We start from the raw sequence: 23,029 nt of genomic DNA on the forward strand, positions 1-23,029 counted from the left end.
TTCTAAATTTCTTTCCCATCAACTTTTATTCAGTCTTACATCTCTGTAAGAAACACTTTCCTTGTTAACAAGGTTTTCTACATGCTAGCGCGGTACGAAGTCTGCTTCTGAGCTGCTTATTTAAGCTGAGCCACACTAAATAGAAAGCACTTTTTCCCCACTTCAAAGTAGAATTATTTCCCCTCTGTTGCCTGTGGCTGCTCAGGGATGCAGCCTGGATAGATGCTGCAGGCGACAGAGGGGAAATAATACCAGTCACCTGGGATGCCAACTCCGACTTGAACGGCACAGGGCACTTTGTGGCCACTGCGGTGGGACAGACTCAGTCCTTTCTTACAACTTTATCTGTAACAGATGGTAAAGCAGTTTGTTAAATTCTGCAAATAAATTGTTCCCTGCTACAGAAACTTTATACACCAATATTCACATAAAAAAAGAAAGTTATTTTCAAAAGTAAGCTGTATTTTGACAGAAATTAGAGAGTTTTTCATTGCTTTTCCTAGGAAACAATGTTCTGCACACCATGAGCAGGCTGTCGTACAGCCGTTGGATACCCTGTGTCATATTCCCCTTTCCCCTGCAGCTCTGAGACTCTGCAGACGTTTGTACACTTAGCACCGGGAATGGGGATTTTCTCATAAAAAAGGGCTGCCAGCTCCAGGTGTCAGTAACCGGACCCCTGATTCTAAGTCTCATCAAATGCCAGGAATCTCTTTGACCACCGAAGGCTTATCCTTCTGGAAATTACTAAATATCATACAACTTGTGCAACAACGCTTCAAGATCAAACCCATTTTTAAATCAGCATGAAGAGATGTGTCAGGAAAATATTACAGAATTTATTTTTTGATTTTGTGAGATGTTCTTCTATAGTGTGGAGCAATATCCTATCCAAGTCATACAAGAACTGCCACAACTGCTGCTAATATGGAATTTAAGCATAAAATATGATTTTAACTATTCATGATTACATTTCCGAGTACTCTTGTGTGTGCGTGTGTGTGTACGCATGCCCACTGGAATGCATGCCTATTATGATGTCTCCTTTTAGAGCTTCTGCTTCAAAAACATAATGCATGATCAGTTTGATTATGTGACAAGCTGTTTCATGCTTTTTCTTCTTTTTTTCTCCCCAGCAATTTTCTAGGTCATGTTTGCATTTGGTCTTCCTTAAAAGAAAAAAAAAAAAGAAAATCAGAGATATTTTCTGTGGAATTTCTTTCAGAGAGCAATTACAGTCATTGTTTGGAGAGCTAATTTGGATGATATATCTAAATAATTAGTTTTTCTTCAGAAAATCAGAAAACCATTTAGTTAGTGAGAATATAAGCCACTCATAGAATATGTAAAATATAGCCTTCAAGAAAAATGGAAATAGCTATAGCTAAGATTTGTTCAGTTCAACTCTTTTCACCAGCACCATTCAACTTTCAGACTGAGATGAATTAAAGGGGAAATTGTCTCTAAAAAACTTATTCTAAACATTTTAATTTAAATCTATTCAAGTGACAATATCTGCTTTTTTTATCTTGAGAAATGTAATTGAAAAGGATGCCACAGGCTTATGTTATGCTCAAGATACACTGGAAATCTTAACTTTTATTGAACACAGGACCAACAGTTCCAGAATCAATCAGTGGCAGTTAAAAACTAGTCTGACACTGAATTTTAATGGACCCAGTGAGTAACTTTAGGAATGACACTTGTCCTTGGTCATCCCTTCTGGTAGCGTACTGGCAGACGCAGGCTCAAGGGCAAGAAATCCCAGCAAACCCAGGAGTTAGCAGTATTCCTCATGCATTGAAACACTTTCTGAAGCAGATCCCACAGCTGGAAAAAAGGGAGAGGCTGGATTTGTACTCCAGATGTTGAAGGCAATGGAGTCGTTCCTAACTGTTCTATGGGTTTCCTCTGCGAAGCTGGCAAATAACTTAAACTCATCTTTATGGTTTTGGTCACTATTGTTTATAATTTATTTTCTCAGTGCTCCAGCTCTGATCCCTCAGGTGAAACCCTGGCCCCGCAGAAGCCGTCAGGAGTGTTCCCATGCTGGAATCTGATTTCCAAAAGCTTTAAAGGCTCGCAGTCGAGCTGGAGGCAATGGGTGCTGTGGGTGGTTAGCCCCTCTCCTGAATGCCCTTCTGTGTCTTCCACATTGGGCACTTCATCACTGAAGAATTATGCTGCTTTTGTTATTATGAATTCCAGCCCTAGGAGGAAATTGTCGCCCAGAAAATGAATATAATAATGCCCATCTGCCTAACAGTGATATTATAAAGAAAAATATAATTAATACATTTTTCTGACATGTTCAGGTACTGTGGCAGAAGTCAAAAAAAAAAAAGCTATAAGGAAAAGGATAATTCTGTGCTAAGAATACTGTACAGCAAATTAGACCTAGGGCCACAATATAACTACTGAGGAGAAAATGAAATACTGAATAGCTGCCTCATTCAGCAGGCACTATTCATCCAGGTTGCTATTGGAGGCAAGCAACCTACAGTAAAAATAGCAGGCAGTAATTTGACTATGAGGTAACTTCATTAATGATTACTTCATAAGGCATGTATACAATGAAGACAAATAAAGATAGGCAAAGTTCAACAACTTACAAGAACAAGGCCCCCAACCTTTGAGTACTTGGCTTTGCTAGTTTAACAACTTTTAAACATTCTTCTAAAGAATTAAACTGCATATAATTAAATTTTAATTTTTTTTCTCATAAAACCAGAAAAGAAAGATGAGGCTAAATATGCTGTATAATAAGTTGGAAACATTCTGCAGGAAGTGAAAACATATTTCCAACATCATTATATTTTCATGTCATTGTTTAGATATAATTAAATATATTAAATACTATATATCATTTTTTGACTAGTGTTGCATTTTCTCGGTCTATATCTAAACACTTGCAGGCATAACTGAGTTGGGCAGGGAGTACATGAGGATCACTAAGCCACCTCTGCCTGTAAAACCTGACTTGTAGACACAACTTTACCATCAAAATGATTATTTTGCTATTGGAATAACCAAAGTTATTATTCCAATATCTAACTGATGGATTTATTTTAAGCTGAAGAAACCTTTTATCAGTGTAAGTAGTATCTTTGTTGATGTAACTCCATTGGCAGAACCAAACTGGGACACATATAAGATGTGAACAAGGCTACTGAGTGACTTCTGAAGAACCTTTTCTGATGTTCAAAGAACTGACTTCTTCCTGTGCCTCAAAAATTACACCAAAGATGGGGGAAAAAGGAAGGTATTTTTACATATACTTCTGAAAAGTGAAGAAGTTATTTTCTGGGTATAGGAAGGAAAACAACAAGGACAGATTTGAACTCAGTAAGGACATTAGCTACGAATGAAGACTGGCACTTGGTGACTAGCACAGAATATGTCCTTTTCCATCCTTGTAACATCACTGACTACTGCCATTACTTCCTTATAATGCACGTGTTCCTAAAAGGTGTATTGGTTCTGTTATTATTATCCAATATTCTAAATTTCTCATATACTATCCTCCAGATATTTCAGTTTTCAGACATAAGAGAAGACCCTGTAACATCAGAACTCACAAAAAACTTTCTTGGGTTAGACTAAAGGCTCAGCATCCTGTGTGACTGAGGACTCGGTCAGACATAACACTTACAGAAAGTGTGTAAGAAACAGGGCTTGTCTAGGCTGATCTGTTTAGATACAGACCCAGCTTCCCATGCTTTTTGGCCATATCGCCATGGTGCTGTTACAGCATTCCCGACGGCACTTTCAAGTCCACATTCTGTGTTGATTTATCCCAGTTCTCTCAGTGTTGGGAGGTGTTGGGGTGGCACGGGAGGGTCAGTGACAGACCTTTGTGGCAGAAAGGAGGCAATCACTGGCAATATCTGGTGCTAGCAGTCCCCCACAATTTGCTCCCTCAAGTTGCCTGGGAAAGCACCATCCCTGAGGTGGTGGCCTAAGGCAGCAAGGACCAGCCCCAGAAAATCCGGCAGCATGGGGCCACAGTGCCCTTGCACCCTCAGGCATGATGTGCACCTCCAAACCTCTCTGACACAAGCAGCACCCAGAGGGCCCTCCTGTTTATAGGACATAATCAGCAGCAGGTCGTCTATGACATGAGTAAACTTCTGGTGCCACAGAGGAATTCCCCACCCAAATCCATCTTGGAAAAGCCTACACTTTACCTACAATCACAGTCAGAGCCAGCTTCGTTCCCACAGCAACAAATGCAACTCCTACAATATGTCCCAGCTTTTTGGCAGAGACTGACCTCCTCCTGCCGGAGCCCTGACTCCAACCCTGGCAGGGCATGCTGAGAAGGGGGTTGCTGTGCAACCTGACTGCTGCACAGCCATCCTCTGGGACAGCGCTCCTCAGTTAAAGCATGCTTTGATGACTGGATTGGTGCATTTTTCTGCAAGGAGTCATTTGTTCCCTTAGCAGCTAACATTTCTGGCTGTATCTTGTATGTGATCAGGCACAGTTTCCTTCCTCTCATACCCACTGGAAAAAGCTGTGCCCAACTGCAACATTTTTGTGTCAGGTTACAGTGCTGCTGAGAGCCAGTATTCACGAACATGCCCGCACATGGGGAGATAAAGGCCAGGCAGGAGTTGTTCACGGTCCAAAGTGTTCCCTGTGCTACGCAGAGTGCTTCCCCTGGACGCCTGCTTGCTTTCTGCTGCTTCTATTGCTGACGCCTGTTCCCTGCACAGCCATGTAGAGCTGTCTTCTCCCTCTGCTCCAGGCTTTCCAGCTTTTCAGTTCAGCTTCGATTATTTCAGGATACCCCAGGTGCAATTTGGGGGCAGGGAGCACAGGACAACTGTAGGTGGTCACATCTCTGTTTCCTCTCCCTTTCCACACTTTCTGTCGCAGTGTAGTCCATTTATATCTCTGCTTGGCCTCTGCTCTGGGGCCTCCTGCGTGCATGGGGTAGAGCATCTGAAGGCAGAGGGGATGTCTTGAAGGTCCTGCTGAGACTCCTACACAGCCTGTGGGATAGCAGGTTGCATCTGCAGCCACTGGGAAATGGCAAAAATCTTGAGCCTGTAAAGTCAAATGGCTGAAACAATTTGTAGCACATCCGTAATCTCTCATGATCCCATTTCTTTAGGCCAGTAACCATGGCCATATTTATCTTTTTTGATTTGGTTTTAATTTCTGGGGCAGGGAGGGCAATAAATATATCAAGAAATAAAAAAAAAATGTAACCGAGGGAATTCTCTAATCTGCTAGGATCTCATTTTTTGTCTTGAAAAATCGTTACTCAAACATATTCAGATCACCTTGTTGGGGCTCTGGCCATTGCTCAGTTGCAAATTCCCCTGATTTCTATAACAGTTATTTTAGGACATCGTAATATACTGTAATATTAAATATACCCTGAGCTCAGTGACTTAATTTAAGAATGATTCTTTATCAGAGGGAGGCTTTACAGGTGACAGAAACAGATCAGAAAGGGATACAAACAACATGACCTCTGACACTCAGTTCAGCTCTTTCCTACGACACGTGGAAATAACTTCTATGCGTGAAAAAAACCCAAACAAAAAAAGTTTAAAACTTTTCAAACCTTTGCGTGTTTGACAAAAGGTGCAATAAAGTTTAAAACTCTCCCCCCCTACAAATTTCCCTGTCACTTATTTCTATGCCCCGTTTTTAAGCTCCTCTGCCGCAGCTGGGGTGCTGCGCCGGTAAGGCCCGGCCCGCGGGGCTGCCTCACACCGAACCCAGCGGTGGAAAACCCCAGAGCCAGGCTCTCCCCACCGCCACCCAGGCTTACGCTGACTCTCTCTGACCCCACGGCCAGGCAGCCGGGGCCGTCCAGCGAGGCCGGGCCGGGCCGGGCCGGGCCGGGCCGGGCCGGGCCGGGCCTGAGAGGCGTCCACCGCCCCGCAGCTCGGGCAGCCTGTCGCCCCTCCCGCCCAACGGCCGTGCGCTAGCCCCGCCCCTCGCGCCTCAGGCCCCGCCCCCTCGAGCGCCGCGCGGGGTCGTTGCTACGGGAGCTGCGTGAGGTCACGCACGTGGCGGAGAGGAAGATGGCGGCGCCCGTGGAAGTTTGTCACGTCGCTTGCTGCGCCAACCGTGCGGGCGGCGGGGCCGTGTCCTGGGGGCGGGGAGGGCTCCTCGCCTTCGGCAGCTGCCATGACGTCGTCCTCTACGAGCCGGCGGTGAGCTGAGGCTCGGCGGGGCGGGGCGGCACCGTGGCGGGGCGGCACCGTACCGGGACCGGCAGCGCGGCCTCACGCTCGGTGCTTTCTCGCTCTCCCGCAGGTGAGGCGGGCGGCCGCTGCCCTCCGCGGCCACACCGGCAGGGTGAACTGCGTGCGCTGGGTCCGCCGGCGGGACGGCGGTAAGTAGCGCGGCCTTCCTCCTCTCCGTGTCCCCTCGGGTCGGGGGGCCGCGGGCGGGTGCCTGCAGGGGCCGGGGCCGCTTCCCCTCGGGCTGGGGAGGGCGGGGGAGGCGGGACGGTCGGCAGCGGAGGGGCTGCGGTGTAAACTGAAGGCAACGAGAAGCTGCAGCGCTTCCAGCACATCGTCTCGCCTTAAGCCCGCCTTCCCAGTAGGGATTTTAACAGGTTGGCTCCGCAGGAATCTGACCCGCCAAACTCAGGTGAGCTGTCCGGTAAGCGAGGGGATCCGGTCGGGCTGTCTTCCCCGGGCCCCGCGGCCACCGCCAGCCCGGGAGGCTGTTTTGCCCGGGGCTGCGGTGGCTCTGACAGATCGGCGGCTCTGATGTTTGTGTTACCACCGGGTGTTTTAGTAGGGGTTTGGAGTTTTGCGTGTTTTGACTTTGTAAACTGATTTGCAATGCCTTTTAAGAAATCTCTGACTATAAAGTGGTAAGTTGCATAGAGGTCATAGCCACGAAAAAATAATTTTTCCAGGTAGAAATGTTTGAGGCCTTTATGAAGCTTTTGCTTGATAGCAACTCTAAATCCTGAAATTACTTAGTACAGGCTTTTCAAAGGCACATGTCCTTGCCCTTAGGCATTTGTAGAAACTCACTGACAAAGAGAAAAGGAGCTGTTGATTAGACTTAATGCTATGTGCCTGTTGCTTTTTTGGGGGGCAAATACTATGGTGCTAACATTCCTTTTTAATAGTGATATAAACTGCCATTCTTTCAACTGGTTGCACTGAAACATTTTCTTCTTAAAATTGATTAAAAGAAATTATTTTCAGGGAACTTGGGAATTAAATTTTCCTGTGAAGCTTTGACTTCTGTTTGGTTAGATTTCTCTTGCTTTATTTTCCTGTCCTCCAAAAAGATGAGACCAAAAAAAATACTAAATTACACTGTTGGATTTGAGAATCTTTTTTGGAAAGATGTATTTATCACTTTCATGCAGAGCTTTAAATATTCCTGTCACTTTTCTCGTTATGTTGTCTTAGCGAATACCTTTGCTCTTAAGCTGTCCTGCACAGTGCAAGTCATATTAGCCATACTTTATTTTGATGGAAACTTTGCTTATAGTTGATACATGATATTTTGTGAGCAGTAAACAATGTAACTGCTTATGTTGTTGGCTGCTGTTACAAAGTAAGTGTTTGCAAAACTTACCACAATGTATTTTTTTTAGCTTCTGAAACAGAGTTAATTTCTGGTGGATCTGATAAACAACTCATTCTTTGGGAATGGAAGGGAACAGGAACATGGAATAATCAGGTAAGCAGTAAAAACCTCTTTTTGAAGCCCCCCCGCCCCATTTCTCACATACCACAAATTATCTGTTTTGCCTGTATTTCTCATTTATACCTCTTTGTTTTACCTTGACTATTGAACTCCATGTGTGTGTCCTTCAAATTGTTGGTATTCTGTCATACTATGTTTTACTTTAAATGTTGTTTCTTTTCTGTAGTTTTTCTTTTTCAAATCAGCCTTCATTAAGAAATTAGCTAACCAGTCATCAGGTGGATTTGTCTAGCATGTCTAAAAGATCCCGTTTGCCTGTTCTTGAGACATCAGCTTTCTGGTCGCATATAGCTCTTTCCTTTAAACTGCCTTAAAATCTTCAAAACATGAGGTTTAATTTTAGTTGACGTTTTCTGTACTCTTCTTCCTTGTTTCTTTATATCCATTTCTAGTGATTTCTGGTTAATCTGTGGAACAGCGTAGTGTTTGTATATGGGTTAAGTTAGGGTGGGTGTTTAAAAAAACCCAAATCTGTGCAACAATTGAGTTTTGTCTGTGAAATTGAGAAAAGTAAGGAGACATGCTAATTTATTATTCATACTGTAAAATGTTAAGCAAAAGATGGAGTAAGGTGTAAAAGAACCTTCAGAATGAACTGAATTTTAGATTAAAAAAATACTGTAATTTATTATCCAGCTTTTAAAATCTTACTTACTAGGCATTGGTTTGTGAATGGCCATGTAGGTAACCCATTTTATAGGCTATCTCAAACTAGATTAAACTTGGCATTTTAAAATGCACAAGAGTGCATGCTAGGGGGAAATGCACCTAGTTTGATGGGGGAATGTTCTCAGAAATGAATAATTGCTGATGCTGATCCATTGTAACTGTTTACATAGTTATTTAAAATAACTTACAGATTTCTTTATTAAGCTTTTCTGCTGATGAAGTGCACAGCCATACGGCAGTCTTTGAAAAAGAATGTGGCTAAATGTGCACATTTTAACAACAGTTCTAGACTAGTGTAAACTTTTTCAAACAGGCAAAGTTCTATAGTGGACCAGTCAAAAATTCTTATTGGGGCCTACTAGGCTATATTTTGGAAAGATATGTCAAGTTCATTTATGACAAAATTCAGATAAATGCCAGACAGCTTCTTGTCACAGAATTAAAAGCTTCTCCTTTTGCTCTTTGTGTCTATGAAGAACAGATCAGATTACAAATTCAGTCACCTGTATTCATCAAGAAATTAGGTACTTAAGTGTAAATTTTAGAGTTTTTGTTTTTCATGTCAATATTTTGAAGGAGTAAAAACTGTTTTGATTTGCGAGAACACGCTAAACATTGCTGCTAGAGCTGCTGTAGCTGCTACTTATTCCATTGTGTTCTCTGCTCTGTCTCCTTCACCAAGGTTCTCAAAACTTTTCTGAGATGTTCTTTAGGATGAGGGGCAAGAGGAGGAGAAAAAGGATTGCAAATCTGTTCTTCCTAAGTTCTATGCTATTTCCAGATTTCCTTGAGGAATGGTAAGGTTTGTATAGTGTACACAGGAATATTTAATTCTGTTCAGCTTTGAGCAAAATCTTATCAATTTAATACTCATTATTGCTGTATCCATTCTCTGTGTTTTCCTAAAGTATGCTATAGCTTAAGTATAGCTTGGCAAATGCTCTGCCATTGCAGGCATACAACTTGTTTTCAGTATTAAATTATTTTATTTCTTAAAATGGCTTTAAAAATTCTCTCAGGTAAGTTACTGGAATTTAATTTTGTTTATTTGTATAACTCTGTAAAACTTTCTGATGTGTTCAGCTTGTGAAAAGCATTCCTCTCAAAGGCCATGCTGAAGCTGTTTGTGCTGTGGATGCTGTCTACCAGTCAGATGAACCTGATTTAGATCTGCTAATAGCTTCTGCAGCTTCTGACTCTACTGTGAGAATCTGGTCTCGGCACGGTTCAGAAGGTAACTTTTTTTTTTAACATTTGGGACAACATACTGTCTTAATAAAAGTTCTGAATGCTTATCCATTGAAGTACTTGGCTAAGTACTAACATCTTCTAATGCAATTACATTGATTTTTCTTCAAACTTTGGTACATCAAACCACTGCATTGCTCTTTGAAAGCTGAGGGTTATACTAGTTTAACAGCTTTGGGTCAGATTTGTTCTGCAGAATGATTTGTCTTTGTTTTTCATCAGTGATACATTGCCTGAATTTACTTGTTTCTTCTTAATATGTATTCGGAATCTGATAATCTGAACCATCGTTTTGCCCTGTAATGTGGGGACTAGCTGTGTGTGCATGTAAAGTAAAATTACTTTGGAAAATTATTAATGCTAGCATTAGAAAGGTGAGGTTAAACTACTCAATTGAGTCCAATGAAGTGTGAGATAATAGGATCTTGACCTTCTGGTGAACTAGGCCCTTGCTTGGGCACATGGGAGAACAGCTCTTTGAAATACATAAGAAATAAATAGGGTGGATAATCTAGATTTAAAGTGTTATTTGCTAGTTGAGTTGTACTGACTGCATCTCTCAAGCTACTTTCTTCCTTATTTGGTGTACTTGAGGATTTCACATTGCCCTACCTACATGAGAGAAATAGGTGGGAATTGCCAATCTTCAGTCTCGTGTTCTTGGAGGCGTTTCTCATGCTCCCAAAGAACACCATGAAGTCCCGTACTTTCCTTTTTGTCTTGCTGTTGTGGGTTCCAGTGGTGGAAGGTCCAATTCTGCTTCTGTAGAGAGGTTTTTCTGCTATCATGTTGATTACTCTGATCTTGATGGCTTAGCAGTTTAACTGCTTCTAGGATCTATGGGGTGTTTGCAGGAAGGTTGATTTTTCTTGCTCATCTCTATCTGCTTTTCTAGCAAATCGATTCAGTTTTAGCTTCCTGTGTAGTGAATGTTGTTGCCACAGGATATAACTTGCAATATTTATCACTTCTGATGTGTTACCACAGTGAAACTGTATGCCTTCAATACTCAGTGGAGAATAGTGATTTATCTTCTAACTTGGCTAACTCTGGATTAATTTCTGTGGCCCCACAGAAGATAACATTATTATTTAGGCTTCTGAAAAAAGTAGAAGTTATTCAGCTCCTTAAAATAAAATTGAATGGGAAATTTAACTACATAATGTAGTAGGAAATGACAGTGCAGCAGTAATACTTAATGATGAATGACGTCAACACTGTTCTTGTTTTCCAGCTAAATGCATTGAAATTCTGCAGTTTGGAAATGGATTCGTTATGGATGTCTGCTTATCCTTCTTGCCTGGAAGCAATGGTAAGTACAGCTGCACATCTTGAATATCAATGCAGGAAATGTAAAATCTAAGAAATCCCCCATACAGATTTTCATTTGACTGACTCCAGACCCTAGTGCCATATTTTTTTTTGTTTTCCATGGAATCAGCATAAGCTGATGCTTGTGTCTAAAGATTTTCACTGAACTCTTAGCAGTTAGAAAAATACTGGCTGATTACAGTGTCTTCAAGATGATGCTCAATTTGGAGTTCTTTAGTTGAACTCAGCTGAAAAATAGGGTAACAGAGCTGTAAGCGGATGGGATAGGATGATGCTGTTAGTTTCACCCACTCTTTGTGGTGCTGCTGCTTATGTTTGCTCTTGTTGTTTGGATTGAAAGGCAAGATCCAGAAAAAGAATCTGCAGGCTTGCATCAAAAATTGAGGATTAACAAGCAGTGCAAATCACCTGTTTGGTCTTAAACTTGTTCAGCATCTAAATTTTTTCACATTTAACCTCACTGTTCAGTATGGTTTATATAGTTTTCAATTAACATAAATGTTCAGATTTTGCAGCTTGCCACAGATATGTTGTTCTGTTGCAAAGCTGTAGAAGCTTTTTTTAAAAAACCTAAATGTATCCTGTAGTGCAATATGAGCCAGATACATGTGTAGAGTTAGGTTTGTGTATTGTGAGAGCCTTTCACCAGGATGGAGGACTGCCAGGCTCCCAGGAGAAACAAAAGTTTCTTACTGTATCTGGAGTTTTTCAGCTATTCACTGCATGTGTTCCACACTGATATGTTGTTTGATTGTATGCCTCCAGAGCACTTACACAGAAGCTTATTTTATTCTTTGGCTTGTGATAATTCTGGGAGATATTAAAGCTCTATCAAGATGCGTTATCCCATTTGGAGATGCTAATGTCTGTTTCCAGGGTGTGTCTGATATCAAAACCAGCATCTGCACTGCTAAAGAACTTTAAACCACTCTCTCTACTTTTCCTGTAAATATGCAAACAGGTGGTTGTTGAGATGAAGTTAAAAGACTTGAGGGTAAATGAAAATCATTACCTCTAGTGTGAATTTTTGTTAAATATGAAGTGTCTGTGGTGCCAGTTTAATGAGTATAAAATTCATATTGCAAAGCAATAGATTATTTCTTCATTTATGATACTGTACAGGTAAGAAATTCTCACTGTAATGTTTGAGTAGTGCATCTGTTTAACGTTGAAATCATATTGTATATAAGTGACCATTCATTATGGAAAAACCTTAAATGAAGGTTATCATATTAATTCTTAAAACAAAATGCTCCTGAAACCAAAATTGCATGGAGTGCTTGAAGCTTCTTTAAATGGTGGAATAGGAAGCATTTTGTTTTGCTGTGAAAATCTTGCAGAGTCCCCAAAACCCACTGTTGCTTAAAGTTGCATTCAGAGCAGGACAAACCTTTTTCATGGCCTCTTCCCATCCCAATTCAGATTAGTTATCCAAAACAACACAGTGCTCATAACCTGAAAAAGAGTACTTTACTTTTCTAAAGAACTGAAAATATTTTCAAATGAGCAATTATTTGCATAGGTTTTGTATGGAAATTTAAAAACAATTCCTATGTTTGTTTTGAATGCCAATTCCAATATGAATGATCTGTGCTGCTAAAATTGTCAAGAAACAGTTTAGATTTTGAACATGCTTAGAACCATTTCCCCTAGAAATCTAAAAAGGGGCTTTTAGTAGTGCATAGCCATGTTCTGTGTTTGCTCCCTAAACCTGACATAGTAGTCCATACAACTGAACTGTTTTTGTTCAGAGGAGTATGTTAATTCTGAAATCTAAATAACGTAGCTTAAAATATATTATTAAAAAAATCTCACTGCTGATCATTTTGTCAGAAACATTAATCTGTATTGGCAATTTGGAACTTTAATGAGCTTCAGGGAAAAATGATTATGATAACTTTAGGAGTTGCTTTGAAATCTTTATGAAGGCTATGTTGGCAGTTGTATTAAGATTTAAAGAAGCTTTTCTCTTGAGGACAATCTATAGTTCTTAAGTCAGGAATTAAGTACAGAATTACTTTTCTCAAAGTCATAAACTACTCTCCTGAACTAGAAGCATTTACAGTAACCTCTAATTTTACCAAGCAAAGAAATTTAAAGTTTGCATTGAAAATTGATTCATATGTAATGGATACTTTAACTTTCAAAAGATATTGAAGTTCATGATGATTAGTATTTTAACTGATTGTCCTTGAAAATAAATTTTTTTTTTTTAAGAACTATTTTTTGTGAAGAATTCCGATGGGCAAAGTCAATAGACTGCTCATAAAAACCTGAACAGTCATTTGCAGCTGGAATATAGCTTAAGCACTTTGCTGGCAGCCTCTTAGTTAAGGATTTTCTTTACAGTTGTTTTCTGAGTCTTGAAGAAAAGCTTCCTACTGTTTTGTTTGGTTGTTGCTTTTTGCCTTGCAATGTCTGCAGAAACTCTATTTCTAAAATGCTGCGAATAGGACTTGCTGTTTTACAGATCTTGATCAGCTCTTTTGTCATATACTGTGATTCTTCCTACCACCTGCATAATTGTGGTGCTGTAGTTTGGCCTCTGACAAATAAGAATTGTCTCCTCAGAACTGAATTGCAACAGGTGAAAAAAAAAAAGAGCGAGTGAACTTGAAAAAGCTTTGCTGATCACACCATCCCCATTTTAATTGGACCACAGTTTCCAACAATTTTTTTTCTCTTTCCTTTGCAGGACTTTATCTCAATCAGATCCAAATTCTAATACTCTAGAGCATTTATGTGAAAAACTATATACTAGTCTGTTTTTGCCAGTTACATACTTCTTGATAGAACTTTTTGAATGAGAACCTTTGCATTTGTCTCATACAGCATCTAGATCGTAATTCTCTTCTTGTTTTTATTAGTCAAACTTTTATTCCATTGAATAAATATGTAATTACTGTAATGGCCCTTAAAATGTATTTCTCAGGAAAGGATGATACAGGCTCCAAGAACATACATTTTATTGTATTTTGTGGAAAAAACCCCCTCACTCTCGCCCAGTTTCCAGGGACCTGAAGACCTGGTTGTCTTTCAAAACAGCTTATTACCTCCAGTCCAAAGCAGTCTTTTCTGGCCCTGTGTAAAGCAAGGAGGAGATGGAGGTGAAATGTGACTTAGGGGCTGGAGAGAAGCAGCAAGTGATACAGGTGTAAGAATGTGAAATGTGACTTAGAAGTGCAAGAGTAGCAGCAGATAACTAGGCACAGATTTGGTACAGGCAGAAAGAGGAAATTAGCATAGAGCATAAACTTATTATGAATATTCAAGTTGACTTTTTTGGTCTATCCATAATAAAGATAATTTTATCTCTTTAAAGGGATGATATTTAGGTTTTTTAAATGAAGTAGTTGATTTTAGTGAAATTTAGTATTTTGTTTTCTACCCAGACTTGAGAAATGCTGATATCTAGCCCTGATTCCTTATTTCTGCATAATTTCCTAATTAATTCCTTTTCTTTTGCTATTTCAGTCCCTAGCATTACTACTTCATCCTTATGACCCAAAAAGAGTGGAGTAAGGGTTAACTATTTTTCCCCACCATTTTCTGTAGGAGAGATGAACTAATACACAGCCTAACTTCTCTTGTCTTCTCCTTAGCCATAACTTTGTCTGGTGTGATTCAATAGACTAATGTTTTTTTTGTGCACTTTCTAGCTAGCTCATAGAAGTAAACTACTATTCAAGACTTGAGTAGGTGTATAACAATGTTAATTGCTTCCATATCCTTGTGTACAGTGAATGGCAATCTGTCTTTTTTGGTCTGCCTTTATTTGCTGTGTAATAATTATGTTACCTCCATCTATATACTTATTTCAGTCATTTTGTTTTGCTGCTTGCTCCTTTTCTATTTAGAGCAAATCCCTGTTGATATCAAGAAAATAAACGTGATTAATTAAAAATCTCTAATACTTGAACTTCCTATGTGAGCTTGAATGAAACTACTCCTTAGCATCTTAAGTATTTGTAGATATTATTTATGTGCCAATAAATTGTGAGTTTTGTATTCTTGAAATACTAGTTTATTTCAAACAGTATTAGGTGTCTAATTTAGAAAACATAAAGTGGTATGATGCTTGCCTGACTGTTTGTATTAGTATATTGATACTATATTGATTTTTGTTATGTAATTTTTCATATCCTAGAATATTAGATTTTGTAACTTGAGAAATAAAGACTTTTTTTCTTTTTTCTTTCTTTTTTCCCCTAGTACCAATACTGGCTTGCGGTGGTGATGACTGCAAAATATATTTGTTTATACAGCAGAATGGCCAGGTAATTACAGGGTTTTTTCCTCTTACTCAGAACATTACTTAGTTCTTCTGTTTCTTTTCTTTCTTGATGATTTTTTTTGAGGTTCTTCAATAACTACTATCTGTCTCTAGATAGCCATCACATACAACTACCTCTATTCAAATAGTTCATCCATTTTTCTAGGTAATGATGAAGTAGACATACAGAATGTTGATGTTGGATTCAGTGCATAAAAGTATTATTTTTTATTATTTTTTTGCCTGTGTGAAGATAGCCTGTGTTTCTACTCTCACTGACATGAAATAGCTGCAACTGTCCTTCTTTACTGAGTGTCCATGTATTGAATGGTTCATATGGAATTGATGTTACTTTCAGTCTATAAATTCTTATAATAAAACCGATGTGATTTCTATCCATGGAATTGTATGTTTGTTGCTAAGTATGCCCTTTGTGCTGAATGCTTCTGAACGTTGAAAGAAATATTTGAAGGAGTGTCTGATCTTCTAAAAGCATGCACATTTTCCATGTATTATTTGGCAGCTGTAGTTATCTTTAGTTTTTCATATGGTTAAATGTTCCTTTGGAGCTCTACAAAGAAATTCTGTCCTCTCTTGCATCTGTTCAGAAGTTTTGTTAGACTCTAAAGCATGTATTGAATGACTGTCTTCCAAAACAGAAGTCAATGTCTCTTGTCTCTATTGCTCCCTTAAAAACCCCTTCAAACCACAAATGCTGCCCCATAATGCACCTATGAACCTACCATTCAGAAACTCCCAGTGAAACTAACGTACCTAGGAAGCGCTTTTCTGGATTTGTTCAGGCACAGCCCCCTGAGAGACTGAAGAATAGATACTACTTCTGGCTTTTTGAGAGAGATAAAAGCTACTTTATAGATAACTTTGGCTGTTCACACTGCAACATACAATAATAAGATTTTTTTTTTGTCATCCATAAAATAAATACTTCATCCTTTATCTGCAATGTTCAGTGATGTCTTGACTACTAAGCAGAAAAGAAGGGTTGGTTTCTTAGGGTGGTTTTTTTTCTTTTTCCTTTCTACGTAGCTCATGAGTTAAATCAGTTTAATGACATTCTCTGGGAATTAGCAATGGCAGAATACCACTTAGTGTGCTAAAGAAAGACTCTTATGTCAGGGGTTGTGCAGTTGATTTTCCTCATTCAAAATCTGGAGCTTGTTTTCTTGTATGGTTGAGATTAACAAATAATATGCAGTTTGCCAAAAGTGTTCAGAGATCCATAACTTATTTTGCCAGATGTTGATCAAACTTTTGAGTGTAACGGTAGTCTTAGCCAGTCTTAAATGCAGTCAGTCTGTGGAGGATAAAGGAAGGTAATTGGAATATAAACAAGCTCCATCTTCAGCTTCGTAAGCAAGTCTATGCTGATGTCCTTTTTTTTTTTTTTGAGGTAAGAAACTAACCATACAAGAGGTGGGGAACTTTCTCTTATTTTGCACATGTTATTTTTCACACATTTTCTTTCAGTTTTAGTAAATGTTTACACCATCTCTCCTGGCAGAGTTGGAGTTCAGAGTCTCTCTTTTTTTAAATGAGGTGGTGTCTCTCTTAACTTTCCAGAACATCTCTTTTAGCTAAGTACACTGAACAGACCTCAAGAGCCCAAATTTGATTCCCTGTGGGGTAAAAGTGCCTGCAGAGTGCATTACAGTTATTAATGAATGAAAACATTCTTGTGACCCTTCTGATGTAAATTCCTTCCTAGCTGCTAAAGGGAGGTTCTCCTCTTTAGCTGGGTTCTCTCACATTTACTGACACCTTTTTATGACTTCTGTAGCTCTACTTTTAAAGGTATTTGAAGGAAATGTTAGTGTCATCGTGTCATTTTTCACAAGAACTTGGTGTAGAAGGGTGATTAGAATCTAAACTTCTGCATCCTTCTTGAACCGGCAAGGGCCTGTAGCTCTGTCCTGTTAATTGTGACTCTTGGAAAACTCTTCTTTTAGTTAATGTCTTAAAAAAGATCGTATGAACCCCAAGGTAGAATGTAAGTTCATAACGGGGCATTCTAATGAATTTTGGAGGGCAGTGTTATACTCTGAAGGAGGATGAGGCATCTTCAGTTAGCTGATAAAGGCTGCTTTTTGGTAAACTCATGAATTTTACAGTCGAAATATATTTATTCATAAAAACTGCTTGGTTTTTGAAATTGAGTGGGCAGGCTTCAAATCCTTTAAGACTCTCTACCCAGAGATCTGTTCCTGTGTTAAGCAGTAGAGAGAAAATGATCTCTTTGCTTTTCTGAGTTCTTGAAAGAGGGTATTGATTTATAAAAGTACCCAGGGAAAAATCTTTCAGAAACCATTATATGTCTTCCTGCTTGAGATATTACAGGCCTATGGAGGGGAAGTAAGTAAACCAGAAGACCAAAATAGAGCTTTATTACAAAATATCTCTGTGTTGAGCTTGGCTTCTGTGAGATTTTGTTGTGCACGTTTGAATATGTTTCCCCCCAAATAATTTGGCTTAATTGAAAAGTGGAGTAAGAGAATAAGAGTAGAATAAGATAATTCAGGCTCTTTCTAATTCTACAAGACTAACAGCTGGCTAGAGGAGGGATATTACGTCCAGCGTCTGATGGAGGAAAAACTGAGAAGATTTGGACCTCTGTACGTTATATGTCAGTTGCCAGATTTGCCAGACAGTACTATCAGCCTTGTCCTGAAGGACATGTACCCAAGGCGTGGGCAGAGTTAGTTGTGCAGAGGGCACTGGGCATGTCCACAGACAACCAGGCTTCGTTAGTTCTGCTACCTACAGAACAGCTTTATTCTTTGCCTAGAAGAAAAGAGACCAGATTGTTGGTATGTAAAAATATTCAGAAATTAGTTGAGAGGCATGGGAAAGCCTGTGAAGTAGGTGACTTGGATCATGAGTTTTGTTAGATTCAGTTGTTGGTACTGTAACTTCCAAGTATCTTATGTATCCAGTAAGGACCAAGGGAAAAACTGAAATAGAGGAGGAGAAAGCTGAGACTACAGAAATGAAATCTGTAAAAATGAGAATGACAGCTCAAAATACTTGTGAATATAACCTAGGTAATAATAAAAACTTTGACTGAATCATTTAAAAATAATGGCCATGTGCATCTGCGAGAAGCTTTAAATTGATATAGTTTTAGAACAGAATACATCTGAAGAAACTGTATGTGTGATACGAAGCAACACAGGCTTCAAAGAAAATGGCAAAAAACAATAAAAAAATGCAAGTGGAGGGCATAACAGCAACAGTACTCCTTGCTCAGTTTCAGTAGACAATTTTTATTTTTATGGGAAACAATATCTCGAAAATTTTGAGTGCTTTTTCTATAGCACAAAAGAACTGCATGCTTGACTTAAGGCTAAATAGTGCCTAGAAGCCTATTTGGGAAGTGAATTAGAAACCTGGGGTGGTATTAATGAATCAAATGAATTAGTTTTACTCTCTTTAAAGAGAAAACAAATGTCTGTTTTTCTTAATGGTTCTCTTTGATATGAGAAGATGAGGGTAATTTAAAAAAACTCACCCAGCACCTTGAAATTAATATTAAAATCAAGTTTCAGGAGATATGCACACTGTTCAACATAAAAGGAACCATAAAAGACAAGAATGTTAGCAACAGTTCAGTCTGAACCAGTCTTTGTCAGGAATAATTTTACCAACTAACCTTGGTGAATGTAAAATACAGAGCATTATGTCAAAGGTCATATAAATGAATGAATAAATAGGTGTTTTATCTATTATCTGAAATGTGAATTGCTAAAGATTTTTTTAATGTATTGCCAGAAACAGTAATAATAACAATAATGAGTGCGCCTTTCTTATTGTGTTGCTCTCTCTTTTTTATTTTTTAAAAATTATTTTATTTTTTATTACAGATAGGGAAAGAACTCAGTCTTGTGCTGAGAGCAAAGACTGTCATTTAATCTTAACTCTTAGTAGGCCTAGGTAAGGGATTTAGCAGAATAGAATGCAAGAACTAATGTCATAGTTACTCATTTGTACTGAACTACACTAACATTTTAACTGTAATGGTTATTTCAGACATTTTAAGTCAACTTGGGATCAAAATGTGTCATGGAAGTAGGGCTTTTTCTGGAGAAAGAAAAATAGAAATGGTTTAAATGCTAATTAAGCAATGAACGCTTCTACTTTACTTGAATCAAAACAAAATGGTAATATTATATATGTTATGAATGAAAATATACTACTAATGAAAGTTCCTAATATGAAATCGGGACTACGTTTGCATTCCTGCGTTCTTGAGCCTGTATTCATGCAGAGGTTTCCATCAGCAGATGCAGTTCTTGATGCGTGCCTTCCTTAGAAACTTAGTCAATAAACTTAAGAAACATAGGGAATATTTCTGGCCCCATAAGTAATTCTTAGTATTAGTATTATATTACAAATTAATTATTGAATTAATTTCAAAACATCTACCCTTCTTTTTACACTTGATTTTACCTATATTCACTTTCCACATCATCTGCACTTGCATCTACTTCACACATGTAATACAAATTATTTACCATGTCATACCTGCATTACATTATTCTCTGTGTACCACTATAAGCCCGATAAACTTAAAATTTTCATCTAATAATCTAGAGAGACTGTAGCCTCTTGAAGGTGAGCACCTTAAATTCTTATTCTTTCCTGCTCACATATGGGAAGTGCTGTGATGTGACATGTGTTTATCCAATGGTGGCAAAAGCAAAAAAGGCCTATTTAGGATCTGTCAGTAAATTGCAATTCTTAATAGCAGCTTATTTTTCCAATTTCAAATAAGAGAAGCTGTAAACAAAAAAGACTTGAAAATCCAAAGCTGATATGTGTGTGGTAATTAAGTGCATTTCTATGATATAACAGGAATTTTTATTCAGTTTCAGAAAACATTAATACTCCCTGGCCATGAAGACTGGATAAGAGGCATTGAATGGGCAGTCTGTGGTCAGTATGAAAGATGAATAAAGTGGAATACTGGTTTAACAACAGTACTACTGTTTTACTCCTCCAACAGATGGTTTTGATCCACTGTAGCACTTAAGCTGTTGTGGTTGTGAATATTTTTTTCTGAGATGGTGGTACAAAGATTAAAAATCAAGATAGAACTTTGTGTCCTGTTAAAATATAAGAGTTGTTGAACCTATACTACAGTTATATTTTAGTTATCAAAACTATGGCTACAGTAGGATTGATACAGAACACTCGTATCTTGTGTTTGCATCCCTTATTTTGTCTCACTTGCTTAAAATATATTTATCTAACTGGTAGCTAAATGCAAACAATTAGGAGTTTTAGCAACTTGTCCTTTTCAATATGCAAATATCTGTATCTGAGTGAGGAAGAAGGAGGAGTTGGGTGCTTTTTCAAAGGGGGGACAGAAGGGAGAAAGAGTACTTTTCTTCTCACCCTCTTTCTTTTTTCTTTTAAGAATAGGAGATTAAGAGGAGAATCTATTCAGATGTTAATTAATGTCATGATACAAAACTGGGATGAGTGGCTGATACACCAGAAGGCTGAGCTGTCATTCAGCGAGACCTGGACAGGCTAGAGAGTTGGACGGAGAGGAACCAAATGAAATTCAACAAGGGCAAGTGTAGGGCCCTGCACCTAGGGAGGAATAACCCCAAGCACCAGTACAGGCGAGGGGTTGACCTGCTGGGAAGCAGTGCTGCAGAGAAGGACCTGGAGTCCTGGTGGACAACAAGCTCTCCATGACCCAGCAATGTGCCCTTGTGGCCAAAAAGGCCAATGGTATCCTGGGGTGCATTAAGAGCAGCATGGCCAGCAGGTCAAGGGAGGTTATCCTCCCCCCTCTACTCTGCCCTGGTGAGGCCACATCTGGAATATTGTGTCCAGTTGTGGACTCCTCAGTTGAAGAAAGACAGGGAACTGCTGGAGAGAGTCCAGCAGAGGGCTATGACGATGATTAGGGGACTGGAGCATCTCTCGTATGAGGAAAGGCTGAGAGAGCTGGGTCTGTTTAGCCTGGAGAAGACTGAGAGGGGATCTCATCAACACTTGAAAATATCTAAAGGGTGAGTGTCAAAAGGATGGGGCCAGACTCTTTTCAGTGGTGCCCAGTGACAGGACAAGGGGCAGTGGGCACAAACTGGAACACAGGAAGTTCCATCTGAGTATGAGGAAAAACTTCTTCACTGTGAGGGTGACCGAGCACTGGGACAGGCTGCCCAGAGAGGTTGTGGAGTCTCCTTCTCTGGAGATATTCCAAACCCACCTGGACACCATCCTGTGCAACCTAGTGATCCTGCTTTAGCAGGGGGGTTGGACTAGATGATGTCCAGAGGTCCCTTCTGACCCCTACCATTCTTTGAATCTCTGTAATCAAATAGTTCTCTCAATGGCAAAAATAAAGTAGAAGGAATTAGAGGATGCTACAATCCTGAAGAAAGAAAAGGAGGAAAGGAGTTATTGAAGAGTATTGAGGCTGTCGAAATTTCAAGAGGGCCATAGGGAGTAAGGAAGTATATGTACAGTATTTCCCATGTCTTCCGTGTCTTATAAGCAGAAAAATGTCCATAGTCAGTGTGTTCTAAGCTAGTGGAGAGTTTGAAATGGAAGACTAAGTTTATGTTGAAATAAAGCAGCAGTTTATGATGCTGCGTACAGTAGGAAAAATTAGGATAATGCTGTAGTACATGTTTGGAAATATGGTAGGTTAGTCATGGCACTGGTTGGAATGAAAACATGGCTCTAATTGTCTCTTTTTTTTTTTTTTTTTTTTTTTAAAAAACACAAATAGGTGAAGACCTTTTCTTAGCAAGCTGTGCTCAGGATTGTTTGATAAGAATTTGGAAAGTGTGTACAAAATCAAAGCAACTTCCAGAAACTGAAGATGATTCCATAAGACTGAAAGAGAATGTTTTTACTGTCAAAGGTAGGTAATGGCTGTAAAATTCTTTTGCACAACTTCTCACTTTTGTATCTGCGTGTGGTTTCATGGTGGCTAACAAGGTGATTACGATCTAATTTGTTTTACTTCTTGTATTAACGGAGTCTGAGACCAGTTTGCATTATTTTTATTCAGCTATTAGAAGAAGTGGAGTTATTGTTTTAAAGCCATGACTATGTAAAGTTAATGATGTGTTACAAAAAGTGGTAAAGCAGTGAGAGAGCTTAATATCAACATGCATTGTTACACGTATTCCAAATGCAGTACATAGTCAGGAGATATATTTGTCTGTGGGAGGTAAGCTGTTTTGCAGTTCTTCTCCAGGTTAATAATATACCTTTAATTTTCTTTCAAATTCAGTGCAGTAAGAGGTGCTACTATTACTTAAACATTAGAAAAATATTGCAGATAACAGATAAGTATGTGCAGGCTTATTTTCTGGTTATTTAACATACTGTTTGAGCACTGTAACATCAGAGGCTCGCAATGCTTACATTGTGGAGTAAATTGTTAGGCAACTTAGGTAACATAATGAAATTTTTATGATGTTATGTGCAAAAAGTGCTCATGCTACTTACTTCAAACAATAAATCAGGATTTGGAGCATCTTAATACTTGTATTTACAGTCATTTGGAGTTGTAAACATGCTCAAGTTAAGAGTATGGGTAGAGGCAATGTCAAAGAGTTTATTTCAGAATTGCTTGAGAGTTCTCCAGAAATTCTGTGATACGACTCTGAGGCAATAGGCTGACCTCTTAGTGTCGATCTGGTACTCAGGGCTTGTGGCAAAGTAGGTTTTCAAGGAGCTGTTCAATGTCAATAGGCTATTGAGCTATTGGTAGGTGATGAAAGCAGTTGATATTTTTCACTGAAGGTATCAGAAATGACC

At 39.1% G+C, this 23,029-nt stretch overlaps 1 protein-coding gene across 2 annotated transcripts in view; it reads left to right on the forward strand.

Annotated features, from left to right (window-relative positions):
• The first annotated feature begins 6,026 nt into the window (after positions 1–6,026).
• Positions 6,027–23,029, forward strand: part of ELP2 (elongator acetyltransferase complex subunit 2) — a 40,025-nt gene continuing 23,022 nt past the window's right edge. The window contains exons 1-8 of one of the 2 annotated variants that reach the window (XM_054816954.1): positions 6,027–6,176; positions 6,280–6,358; positions 7,589–7,674; positions 9,454–9,604; positions 10,853–10,930; positions 15,163–15,227; positions 20,107–20,173; positions 21,990–22,124. In XM_054816954.1, coding sequence (XP_054672929.1) covers positions 6,045–6,176; positions 6,280–6,358; positions 7,589–7,674; positions 9,454–9,604; positions 10,853–10,930; positions 15,163–15,227; positions 20,107–20,173; positions 21,990–22,124 — 793 coding nt within the window. In that variant the 5' untranslated portion in view covers positions 6,027–6,044. Of the gene's footprint in view, positions 6,177–6,279; positions 6,359–7,588; positions 7,675–9,111; positions 9,168–9,453; positions 9,605–10,852; positions 10,931–15,162; positions 15,228–20,106; positions 20,174–21,989; positions 22,125–23,029 lie in introns of those variants that run through there. The other variant, XM_054816955.1, reaches the window with a different exon arrangement.

This window comes from Grus americana, chromosome 2, assembly GCF_028858705.1.
Source record: "Grus americana isolate bGruAme1 chromosome 2, bGruAme1.mat, whole genome shotgun sequence".
NCBI lineage: Eukaryota > Metazoa > Chordata > Aves > Gruiformes > Gruidae > Grus > Grus americana.